The 13,179-nt window shown below is 43.6% G+C and overlaps 1 protein-coding gene across 1 annotated transcript; it reads left to right on the top strand.

Annotated features, from left to right (window-relative positions):
- Window positions 1–4,337: 4,337 nt before the first annotated feature.
- Window positions 4,338–11,454, top strand: slc25a23b (solute carrier family 25 member 23b). Its single transcript, XM_067232980.1, has 10 exons — window positions 4,338–4,547; window positions 7,694–7,817; window positions 8,114–8,201; window positions 8,387–8,498; window positions 8,803–8,961; window positions 9,235–9,387; window positions 10,049–10,162; window positions 10,301–10,468; window positions 10,905–11,055; window positions 11,273–11,454. Exons 1-10 carry the CDS (start codon window positions 4,338–4,340, stop codon window positions 11,452–11,454), a joined length of 1,461 nt encoding a protein of 486 aa, XP_067089081.1.
- The last annotated feature ends 1,725 nt before the right edge of the window (window positions 11,455–13,179 follow it).

Below are 13,179 nucleotides of genomic sequence, written 5' to 3'. Positions count from 1 at the left end.
GGAAGTGCAATTATGAAGCTGGACTCTTTGGAGACGTTATGTGAGACCAGACAGCTCATAGAGGTGATATCAGACATAGTGTATCTGTGTGTGTGTGTGTGTGTGTGTGTTTGTATTAGGCCATGTGCATCTGTGTGAGGCCATCTGTGCTATGTGTATGCCCACGCATGTACATGTACGTGTTACCATGTGTGTGTTTTCATCGTTGCAGTTGACTGATTTGTGGTTCCAGAATAAGTCATGAAATAAACATGAAATAAACATGAAATAAGAATGAAATAAGCATGCTAAACGTAATGAGCCTAACCATGCAGGTGCTGAGCAGAAGGAAGGCCACAGGAGCGTTCCTGGAGGTGGAGGTGAGGATCCGAGAGCCCTTGGGGGGGCCGCAGCTCCACAACGTGACAGAACCATGGCTGATCCTGCACCCACTCAGCCTGCCCACCATGGCCGCACCCAAACACACGCCTCAGACCAGCACAGGCGGGAAGGTCATCTCAAGGTTAGTGTGTGTGTGTGTGTGTTTTTTTAAGTCCATTTGTCTTTGTTATTTATTTGTCTCCATTACTTCTTCGTTGGTCTGTTCATCCTGTTTCATCATGATTTTTTTGTCTGGCAGCTCCTCCATTTGCAGGGTCCTGTAACCAGCAGCTCATCAGAGACCACTGAAAACCCCTCTCCCACTCAACATGGCCTAACCACTATGGAATACCTTCGGGCCACAAGGAAGCTTCAACACATACCATAACTGATCATGGAAAAGTCTTTAGATAAAGATGGAATAGGCTAGAGCCATCAAATAAATATACCTTATTTTTCAGATACTTAATAAGAGACATATCATTTGAATATTCTTTATGCAATAGCCAATAGACATGAATGCACCTTATTTTTTGTAGCTTATCAAAATGAATTTGTGCACTTATTTCTCAATAAATTCGTTTTCCAAATACAATTATTTGCATTTATTTTCTGTAAAGAAGTAAGATTTTTTCCCAAATTAAGAATCTTTCTCTATTTTATTCTCTGCTGTTCAGTTGGCAGTGAGACCTTTGTCCGGCCTAGACGATTCTTCATCATACTCTACAACAGTAACCCCATCGCCTAGCCCAAATAGAAGCGTACTTCCACCAATTCTAATACCTCATTGACCGGCACTTCTGTCGCTCACAGTCAGTTTATGATTGTCTCCATTGAAATCCCATTCACACGGTTACCTGGCAACTCACAGCTTATGTCTGAAAAGACTTGTTAAAGCAGCATGTTGTGAAACATTGGAGACAAAATTGGCAGAACTAATGGAGTTATGAAACACATACAGTCTTCCAATTCGCTCCCTTGTCGGGCCAATGCATGACGAGGGGGATTGATTGATGATGAATGAGGATGACGGCTGACAATGATGAGTGTGATTGGATCGTTTGAGGTGTCACAGTTGGTTTTGATGTGGAGTAATGATTGCCCATTGAAACCAAAAACAGCTTTAATCTACGTTCAGCTGCCAGCATGCCATTTCTTTACATTATGTGCATGTGTGTTAGGGGTGTAAGTGCCCATGTGTTGTGTATGTGTAAAGCCAGTTGCTATAAAGCACTGTGGGATGCCTTTGTACACATTGGGCCCAGTGTGTTGCTGGAGAGTGGTGAGATGAGCTGTGATCACAGTGACACTCAAAATGGAACAAACACAATGCTATTCACAGAGTGCCCATGACAGCGAGGAATCAACAGAGAGACTGAATGACAGAGAAGAGAGGGGGAAGAGAGAGAGATGGTGGTGGTGGTGGTGGGGGGAGGGGGTGGCATCTCAACAAAGTTAGAGAAAATCGAAAGGAATTGCAGAGGAGAAATGTGCCAGGATGAAGGAGTAGGTGAAAATTCACTGAAAAACAAATGTGCGATGAGGAAGGAAAGTTCAATGAAAGGCATGCCGGCACTTACATGTGGTGCTTTTGGGACACTTGTGAATGAATCCCCTTCAAGTAACATTACCAACAAGTACAGGTTTATGACACTTTTCCCTTAATAGGGGGTCTAGATAAACGCTAAACCAAATGTAAAAAAGATCTGTTCACTATCCACCCAAAACTGACATAAAAGCATGTTTGGGCACATTCTACCATAGACCCTGGTGCCAGCCAGATCTCCTGTTGGCATCTAACAATCCACCTCTGTGTCGTTTACTTTGGACCTGGTCCCATACACACCAGTTCCAGTCCCTCAGATGCCAAACTAACAGAGTTGTCTGAAAAGGGAAAAATAGTTTCCACTCACATTCTTCTCCTCTGGGTCCAATCAGGCGTGAGGTTTGTCTGTCATGCTTGTAGGGAACAGCCTGTGACAACCATGCATTGCCAGAGCCTCAGGATAAGGTCCTGATAGGGTTGGAGTGCATCTCAATAGTTTAAAAGTGTTTTATTCCCTTGGAGTTTGCTTCACAACATATGTATATGAAATTATATTGAATTAGGTAAAGTAAATAAATAACGTGTGTGTGGTTGTGTATAGCGGCTATGACTGCACAACCTGATCAGCCTAACCTGATATGTTAAGTCAAGTCTTGTGTTTCAAGGCCGACGCCAACCTACTTTCTTTGAATGTGTTCCCTCCATTCACTTCCACGCTGCCAGGACAGACAGAGGGCGAGGGCCCTGCGGAAGGGATCAGCAAGGATTTGAGGAGTAGCAGCTGCAGACGGTCACAGTTGTTTCTTAGGTGATGCATTGTGTGTGTGTGTGTGATCTGTCAGATCATTCTCAGATTTGTTTTTAAAAGTTGTGTTCTTAAATACAACTGCATAGGCCCTACTGTAGGTCGAGCCTAAACTAACCCGCTCCCACCGTCTCGCTCCGTAATCTCTTTCTCATATCCTTTGGTTGCTGAGCGAGCGGTTTCCATTCATCACAGTACGGTACCCGCGTCACGGCACGCAAACCTAATTACAGCTCTATTAATATCCAATAAGAGGCTATTAGTGACTTAAGTTCAATGGGGACAGTCCTCATTTCGAGCAAGACATAAACATTTATTAATGATGTGTCCTATGTTATATATACACAGTGTATGTAAATATATAGGCCCTATATATCATGATGAAATATTAACAATTATAATCCAAATCGCCATTATTATTACTAACTAATTTACTACTTTAGTGTAAATAAACTAAAAGACATAGCCTAACTCATTAATTTACAAAGTATCCCTCATTGTGTCAAATACATTAAAATAATACTCAAAACCAGACCAGCTGTGGAGGAACGTTAAATAAGAGAATTTGAGTGACGAATTGGAATAGACAACATTTCGCTTTCTCTCTGACTATAGGCTACCTGTCTCTTTATCCAATAGAAAGCCTGGCCTGCTCGCTCTTGAAATTTGCTGCATAATGTTGGTTTGGCTGTATACGCGCTGTGCCTGCACCAGCTCGACAATACTGATGGGAGGTGTTACGATCTGGAAGTGGGGGAGGAAGGAATGACAGTCTATTGGTGCATTTATTTTTTACACTATTATAGCGCTCTGGGCATATGAGGAAGAACTTCCTATCAAAATAACTTTCAAATTAAAAGTACATTTAGCACGCTCTTATCCAGAGCGACTTACAGTAAGTACAGGGACATTCTCCCCGAGGCAAGTAGGGTGATGTTCCTTGCCCAAGGACACAACGTCATTTGGTTGGCATATCCAGGAATCGAACTAGCAACCTTCTGATTACTAGCCCGCTTCCCTAACCACTCAGCCATCTGACTCCCATGTTATTAAAAGTAATTACATCCCCATACACGCGCACAAGCAGTTTAACGAATCGCACGTAAAATGCGGTAAATTTGCACGGACGCCGGGAGACGATGCTCTGTAGCTTTATCTGACCTATCGACAAATAGCCAATCCCGTGCCATGACGAAAACTCTAATTCATTGGAATTAGTAGGCTACATGGATTTCTACGGACCAATGTCACGGCACATGTAACAGATACAGGGGTTGATATCAGGCACGAGAGCTCATTTCGGCTAGGCTACATCTCATTCGTAGCCTAGATAAATTCGGTTTCTGCATGATCATTTACACCGGTACCCGCAACAAGACCAGCTGATCCCCTACGAGGCAACTAGTTAGCCTGCCATATAGGCTACTACTCCAGTGCAGCAGTCGGCTTCACTGACCGTGGGTCCAAGAGCTGGAAAATACCATTGCTGGTTTTCCGGTGTTGTGGAAACTAATTCTGCCATAATTTAACTTTTCTAACCACGAATTCTGACGCCTGGACGTGTGTTCCAATAACGCCTGTGTTAGGATTGTCTTTACAAGAAGACTGTGAAATCATCATATTCACATGGGCGAAGCCAGGGCTCGGTTCTGCTTTGGCTGGACCCGAACTCACTGTCAAGACAACGGTGCGCTTTTAGAACCTGAGAGAGAGCGGGAGATACAATATGCTGAATTATTTGACCAGTTGGACCTCAATAAAGACGGGAGGGTCGACTTTAACGAGTTACGAATCGGACTTGCTGCCAGGGGGTTACTTCTGAGTGACGCGGAGGAGGTAAACAGCTTTTTAAAGAAATGTTACAGTAGCTCATTAACCAATGTGCACCTATACTTTACCATGTGTGTAGGATATGTGTGTGAAAGAGCAATGGTGTAAGTGGACCTCTGGAGCCTGGATTCAAATCAGCTTTTGACATCAGATCAAATCGAGAGGTCGTGATCATGGGACAACATTATCATAACTGTACAAGTTAGAGATGTATTGTCTGCGTTACTTCGTCTCTAAAGGACCTGAGCAAGTCCCCGAAGGTTTAGTCTATCCGGTGTCTCAGTGCTCTAGACCTATTTTGAATGTAATGATGTCATTACAGAGGCAGTCTGTAATGACATCTGCGGAGTTGTCTGCGGAAGGAATTGATCTATGGATATTTAGAGATCCAATTGCTCTTTGAAGGGCAAATCAACTCAATTAAAAATGCATCTGACCCATTTAAAACGTGAGCTCTCCCACATCACAACAAAATACTGACCAAAGCATCTTCGAAATGCAGGACTGTCCTAGTTTAGCGCAGGAAACGTACAGTTTCTTGGATAAATATTTTAGCTGGCTGTAAATAAAGCCTGTTGCACCAGTGACCCATTCGGGCTTCAACGTGGGTCTCCCGCTCAACCTGGAGTAGCCTACCAGCACTGGGGAACCGGTCTATTCAATGCTGATGAAGACTGACATATATGAGCACAGCTCTTGTATAATAGACTTTGTCTCACCTCCCTAAGTTTGCTAACGCAGGTTATTCTGTATGCAGTGACCCAAAGCAACCTAAACCCCACAGGGAACACCAATTATTCGCATGCTTTGAAAAGCTTTTGCCTCACATGATCCTTAGATCAGAAGTTATAGAAGTCTAGTAAGGAAAATTACAACGTTTTAGACATCGTAATTTATATAGCCAACGGTTAACAAATGTTACACTGAAATATATAAATAAAACAAATTGGCCACAAATGTAATGAGGGTTGTGCAACCTCTGAAAACAATTGTCTTTTGTCCCCTGCCATGGACAAACTCCATTTAAATAAAAAGTTTAATGTAGCTTCATTCTATGAAAAGAAAGCTCCCTAGGCTACAGAGAGAACCAACCTTGCTCAACAGTCCTGGAAATTCTCTCTCTCTCTTGCTGTCTCTCTTTCTCTCTCTCTCTCTCTCTCTCTCTCTCTCTCTCTCTCTCTCTCTCTCTCTCTCTCTCTCTCTCTCTCTCTCTCTCTCTCTCTCTCTCTCTCTCTCTTTCTCTATATCTCTCGCTCTCGCTCTTTCTCTCTGTGTCGGTCTCCTACTGTCACATATACACATGTACAGGACCATGCTACTTCTAGATAGAGAATCACCCTTTGAAGTAGATTACAGAGTACAGAAAACTCACAATCTTTATGACTTGCCAGTGTAGAGTTGTCCAGCACATGTAACACACAGGGGTCCAGGGGTTTGACAAGGAGATAAGATCTATTATTGTTTAACAGTTTTTATGTTTTCATCCTTTTTTACATATTTTGACACTGATCAAACATGATATATGGGGTTGTTCCAATTCAGCTGGGTTTATGTGAGAATATGGAAAAATTAATCTGACAAAGCTAACTTGTCAGATTTCCAAACTGTAAATAAGCGTGGCTGAAATACTCCACACTGTACTTCTTCTCAGTACAGATCTTGTACTGGTTCATGTTGTACTATGAACTGACTGAACATGCGATAAGCCAATGTGAGCAGGTGAAATTGTACTACCTCCATTGCATCTTTGTCTTTCCTCAGCCACTCTATTTGTGTGAGCATGTGTTGTAATGTTCCTACGCACTATAGTGTCCCTGCTAAGAGAGTTAGCCTAGTTGATGAATGACTACAGAATCCGCCAGTGCTTTATTGTTTTATAGTCTACCACTCTCAGTTATCGCGAAGGGATGAATGTATGTTTGATGTTTGAACAATATTTTCATTACTGTAATGGGCCGTCTGGTCAGTTTAGCACAGTTGAAAGGTCAAACTTCGGTGCTAACATTTCACCAGATGTCCATCTACTCTTACATAATCGTATACTGTGGTCAATGTGTCAGCTTTTGTTTTTTTCGTACTCTGGCCATATCTTTATATTGTATCATGCACAGTCATGGCCTTAGCTTAGCCGCCACGCTCATATTTTAGTGTCTTTAGCTTTCCATGGTTTTTAGAAACAAATTTTGAGCTTGGTAGCATAGCTCGTTTCAGGTACAACAGCAGCTTGGCTTAGCATTACCATGTGCAGCTGGGGCTGTCCTCAAGCTGTCCTTAGGGAGACAGAGATGTCCTGTGGCGACATCAGTCATCAGACCCATGCTTAAATAGATGCTCTGATTGTGTTGGTGTCTCAGTGGACTACCACCATCTGCCAGGTTTAAAGATATACTGCATAGAAACAGCTATGCTCATTACCTGCATGTGTAGTTCCTAGCACTTATCTAAGAGGTGGTATTGAGTGAAGAAATTAATTTACTTATGCGCCAGTTTGCTCTCTTGAACAGTGAGGGATTTTGAGGATTTGATGGTAATTTCAAGTTGCTGTGGCTTATTCAGCAACAAGGCAAGTTTCATAATAAGGAATGATGACCTTAATTTGTTTGTGTGTGTGCGTGTACGTGTGTGCGTGCATGCTGTGTGTGTGTGTTATGTATGTGCGTGTATGTGCATGTGTGCGTGCATATGTGTGAGTTTGTGTAAATCATGTGCCTTGGTTCAGGTAGTCAGATTACTGTAGCACTTGATTGTTCCTGGAGATTGGCTGGGCAGTGAGTGAAGCGGATTATAAAGGAGCTCTATTAGTCAGTGTTGACTCAATTTCTATCTCTCTCTCTCTCTCTCTCTCTCTCTCTTGATATATCTCTCTCTCTCCTACTCTCTCCATTTCTTTGTCCTCTGTCTTATTTGCTCACCCACCACATAGTAGAGGGTGAGCAGTAGACCAAAAAACGTAGAATCCAAAGACTACACTGGATCTTAAAGATGATTATAATAACGATCCTTTCTCCTTCTCCTCCCTGGGCTCCTTCTTGATCCCTCACAACAACAACCCCCCATCACCCTCACCCCCTTTTGTCTCTTGTACCATTTCGCACCCTCTCGCCCTCCTCAACCTGCCCTCACCCCCAACCACCACTGGCTTGTCCCTGCAGATAGTGCGTGAGAGCGACACCAACCACGATGGCTTGTTGGACTTGGAGGAGTTCTCTCAGTACCTGCGGGCCCACGAGAGAGAACTGCGGCTCATGTTCCATAAACTGGACCGCAACAACGATGGTGTGCATGTCACTACACCATGCACGCACGCTCACTCACACACACTCTCTCACTCACACACACGAATACACACATACAAAGACATATAAAGTACTACTTACGCACACACACACATATATACTTACGGTACATTGAAACTCACGCACACATTATGTACACAGTTGCATCAATTGGAGCTGTCCCTGCATGATCGATTTGGCATGTTATTGTACATCCTTAACACAGCCATGTACTGTACATCAGTAACTGGTGTGTCATGAAACTTGCACATGTACGGTTGTGTCTCGTGTTTGTAGGACACATCGATGTGGGCGAGATTCAGCAATCACTGAATAACCTAGGAGTGAAAGTCTCAATGGAGCAAGCATCCAGAATCCTTCAGAGGTATGTGATTGTTTGTGTTTTGAAGTCAATCCTATTTTGTGTGTATGTGCATGTATTTGACTCTCTCTTCTCTCTCTCTCTCTCTCTCTCTCTCTCTCTCTCTCTCTCTCTCTCTCTCTCTCTCTCTCTCTCTCTCTCTCTCTCTCTCTCTTTCTTTCCCTCTGTGTGTGTGGGATGTCTCACAGCATGGACAGGGATGGCAACAGGACCATTGACTGGAACGAGTGGCGAGATCACTTCCTATTCAACCCCCTACACAACATGGAAGACATAGCCCACTACTGGAAACATTCACATGTTAGTGTTGCCTGTCCATCTCTGCACCCCCTACACAAATCACAGATCTATAGAGGTACAGGCCACTTTTGGATAAACTGTACGATGCATATTTCTTGACATTCTGGCAAATAAATAAGCAAGAGTTTCAAATGAATGAACGTTTTACATTTTCCAAGATCAGGAAGGTTTTACAAGGCTAACCATCTTGTACTACAGTAAACGATATTTAAAGTCTGTGTTTCCATCAACAGATAGGTACAGAATATACTGTATTATAGTTTTCTTGTTGTGATCCAGACCTGTTCTCCTTGCTGTTTTCCAGATGTTTGACATTGGGGAGCACCTGACCATTCCAGATGAGTTTTCTGAGCGGGAACGGCGGTCAGGGCTGGTATGGAGGCAGCTGGTTGCCGGGGCGATGGCCGGAGCGGTGTCAAGGACTGGGACTGCGCCACTTGACCGGCTTAAAGTTTTCCTACAGGTGAGAGGTCAGATTTTACAAGGCTACACCCATGTAGTGTGGACATACATGTATAATTGAATTAGTATGGGTAAATCAAGCCATGGGTTTTTACATTGTTTACACATTATGTCCACCTTTGTGCTTGTAATGTCTTAAACATCCTTACGTTTTCATGTGTATTTTCCCCTATTAGCATAGATTATTTTATCTTAACATGGCATCAGTTTTTGCTCACATTAGCAAGTCCACTTTGTTTCGCATGTAAGCACAGCTAACATCTTGTACACGCAGGTGCATGGCTCCAGCTCGCGAGGGATCAACATATGGACGGGCCTGAAGGGGATGGTCCAGGAAGGGGGTGTGCGAGCCCTCTGGAGGGGCAACGGCATCAACGTGCTCAAAATAGCCCCCGAGTCAGCCATCAAGTTCATGGCCTACGAACAGGTTAGTCTACGAGACTGTATATTTCCCGGCTTTGATCTCGCCTGACCTTAAACTAGTACTTTCCTTTAAATCCTCGTTTCCTTGAGGCAACCACTGATCTAGCACAGATAGATTGCCAAATACGACAGGGTTATGTAACAACGCTTTTATCTATCCAGGCTTCTCAGATTAGGAATGACTTAAAGGAAAAGGGTTCGTGTTTTTCCTCTCTAACGTACTTGGTAAAGCCCTGCCTGGAAAAGTACCAAGGGGCAACTCTCATTCGTCTATGACTAATCGTCGGGTATGATATAAAGACTTGCAATTATTAAACACAGGAACGGAAAACACAGGCAAGCTCTCTGGCTCACACACCCTGACACACCCCATCTCTCTACATGTTGTGTCTCTGACTGTTCTTCCCCACCCCAGTGTTGCTCACTTATTCCCCGTCTCCCCCTCACTCCTCCTTCCTGTCTTCCTCTCCCACACCATCTCTTTCTTTCTCTTCTGGTACTCCCATTCCATCTCTCTGTGTCTCACTTTCTATCCCTCTCCCACGTCATGTGCTCTCTGCCCACATTGTCTACCCCCCTGTTCCCACCACGCTGTTTTCCCCCTCCTCTGGTATTCTTCGACCATCTCTCTCCCTCTCTGTCTTCCTCTCTTCTTTCCACCATAGATCAAGTGGTTTATTCGTGGTAGTAAGGAAGGGGCCAGTCTGCGGGTACAGGAAAGGTTCCTAGCTGGTTCTCTGGCCGGAGCCACTGCCCAAACCATCATCTACCCTATGGAGGTTTGTGTGTGTGTGTGTGTCCAAGTGTGTTTGTGGATGTGTAAAGTTGTAAGTTTTAAGAGTGCACATATCAAACCTCTGTCTGTTAATGCTTAACTTCACTGTCGTTTTCCCCATCGGTCCTCCTCCCCCTTCCAGGTCTTGAAGACTCGTCTGACCCTCAGGAAGACTGGACAGTACTCAGGCATGGCTGACTGTGCCAAGCAGATCCTAAGAAAGGAGGGGGTACGAGCCTTCTACAGAGGCTACGTACCCAACACACTGGGAATCATCCCCTACGCTGGCATAGACCTGGCTGTCTATGAGGTGTGTGTGTGTGTGACAGAGAGAGAGAGAGAGAGAGAGAGAGAGAGAGGGCGAAAGAGGGAGACCGAATGACAAAGAGAGATATTTGTGTGTGCAGTTGTGATGGTTGCCAGCTGTGTCTGACAATCTGGACAAGCTTTAAGAGTAATTTATCAATGCCCTGTAACTTGTCCTTGGGGAATCTGTTATGAGTAAATAACTGCATTGTTCTAAACGTCCTACCTCCTAAAATATTATAGGAAAGACATTGGATGCCAGAGTTTTTTTTGTTCAATTATAGGCAATGAATTAACTGTCCCACCATTGACTAATCTTCCTCTTTTATTTATCCTTCTCCAATTCCTCCCTCTCTATCCCATCTGCCGTATTTCCCCACACCTCCCTCTTCTTCTCCCCTGCCACCCCCCTCCCCCTTTCTTCGCTCCTCCCTCTGCAGACCTTGAAGAACGCCTGGCTCCAGAGGTACAGTATAGGCTCAGCTGACCCTGGTGTGCTGGTGCTGCTGGGCTGTGGAACTGTGTCCAGCACCTGTGGCCAGCTGGCCTCCTACCCTCTGGCCCTGATCAGGACACGCATGCAGGCCCAGGGTAAGCCTCCGGGGAGATGAATGGGGAGTTGAGAGGGGAATGGAGATGGAGACAGAGAACAAAGAGATGGATGTTAGTTGTAGTGGAGTTAGGATGTTGTCGTGGAAAGTGAGGGCTGAGGAACACATTATGAACATACACTGCTGAAAAAAAAGAAAAGTCTCTTGTTAGCTTTCTGTCTTTTCACGCTCTCGCTTTTTGTTTTTCTCTCTGACAGCAACAACTGAGGGAGAACCCAAGCTGTCCATGGTTGGTCAGTTCAAACACATCATGTCACATGAAGGGGTACCTGGGCTCTATCGGGGCATCGCCCCTAACTTCCTGAAAGTCATTCCTGCTGTCAGCATCTCCTATGTGGTATACGAACACATGAAGAAAGCCCTGGGTGTGGGCTCGTAGACAAAGACGTGAGAAAGTGTGGAGTTGAGAAAAGGAGAGGGAGAATCTGATTAAAGCAGTGTAGTAGCAGGTTGGCATTAAGACCGTCAGGAAACACAAGATAAGACTATGACATAGCCATATAGGGTAGGTACGGTGAACGGAAGCCACCATCTTGCCGTATTTAGATACAGTAAGCACCCCATACCTAAGTATTCTTATCTCTGAGCCAATCCCATTAAAGTAAGTGAAGATCCAGGGATTTAATTACACTGACCTGAGGTCTGCAGAGGAGAAAATGATGCGTCAGAGGTAGCTTAGAGACGAGAGAAAGAGAGAGGGAGAGGGGAAAGAGTTTCAAAAGACTGAAGAATCTGGGCCATTCCATCTCTCTGCAGCCCCCTCCTTCCCCCATATTGTCTGTTTTCTATGTATGCCCCATCACCGTACACTGTATGTTTTGCACCATCCCAAAAAGCAGAGCACAGTCTGTTCCATAGACAGTCTTCTCTGTTTCCATGAATTCTAGTACAAATGGAGAACAAATGATAGAAATACATTTCTAATTTAACAGTGGCAGATTCACGTTGACAATTGATTGATTTAAGCTATTGAGTGAGGCTGTGCCCAGTCCAGTTCTCAATGTGTTTAATTGTTTAAACTCCTCCAAGCCAAAGTTCCCCTTTGTTATTTCATCCATTAAGACATGTATTGTCAAATGAGATTAGGAATAACTCTACAGAATGTTTATCTTGTGCACAAAAAAAGAGAAACTCTTGAAAGCATTTTGGCACAAACTATTTCATGTTTCAATGTAAAGGCCACAAATGTGTATTTTTGTAATTGTCCATTCCATAGCTCTTTTTTCAAGAGCTACAGAACCTTTATCCTGTAGGTTCCTATCCAGGCCTTCTACACTGAGCCATGATGCAAGTCAATTTGCACTTTTTGGAAGATGTGAATGTATAACTCAAAGTGGCACTTATACTGTACACACGCACAGCTTCGTGGGCTGCTGTGAAGTTGCACACTGATCTAGGATCAGCTTCCTCCCCACAAACCCCAACCTCTACCATACAGGAGGAACTTCACCTTGGTTCTTTATTGCAAGAGCTTTGCAAAAACGACTTTGGTAATATACTTAAGCTCCATACCTGCAGCCCTGTGATGGCTCTTTTAAATGTACAAGAACACAATAATGCTCTGTGCGGGTCCATAGAGGTGTATGGACCAGTTACAATATAACACCAGAGCAAACCAATAATTGATTACCTCATTGTGGGTGTGGCGGGAGGAAACAAATTAACATTATGCACACCGCAAGTGTAGATCTGGATATGTGTTCATTTAAAATGAGGAATGTAGTGTACGTTTATTATCATTCATCTGACACCTTTATTAAGGGTAGTGAGAATGTGCTTAGAGTAGTTATTTTCTATGTAATTTGTGTTACAAAATAGAAACATTATGGAACTGTCATTCATTGGTTTGTCCAACCCACTTTACATGCACCCTTAGAAACTAGTATCTTTGTTTTTCTCTTGATACCACTCTGTTCCGTAGGCATATTTAATTATTCTTTTGGGATTGCACCGAATAATGATTGTTTACTAAAGCGTATTAGATCAGACTAGAATCCAAAACGGTATAGTAAACCTAAATCAAATAAATAATTTGTGTCAGTTTTGTCAGTTCTGAAGTAAGTATGTCATATTTTCAAAACTATTCCTTTTTCTTGCCCTAAAT

Source organism: Osmerus mordax, chromosome 3 (genome assembly GCF_038355195.1).
Source record: "Osmerus mordax isolate fOsmMor3 chromosome 3, fOsmMor3.pri, whole genome shotgun sequence".
Taxonomy (NCBI): domain Eukaryota; kingdom Metazoa; phylum Chordata; class Actinopteri; order Osmeriformes; family Osmeridae; genus Osmerus; species Osmerus mordax.
Note: the sequence above shows the minus strand (reverse complement) of the source record. Positions and strands in the feature narration are given on the sequence as shown.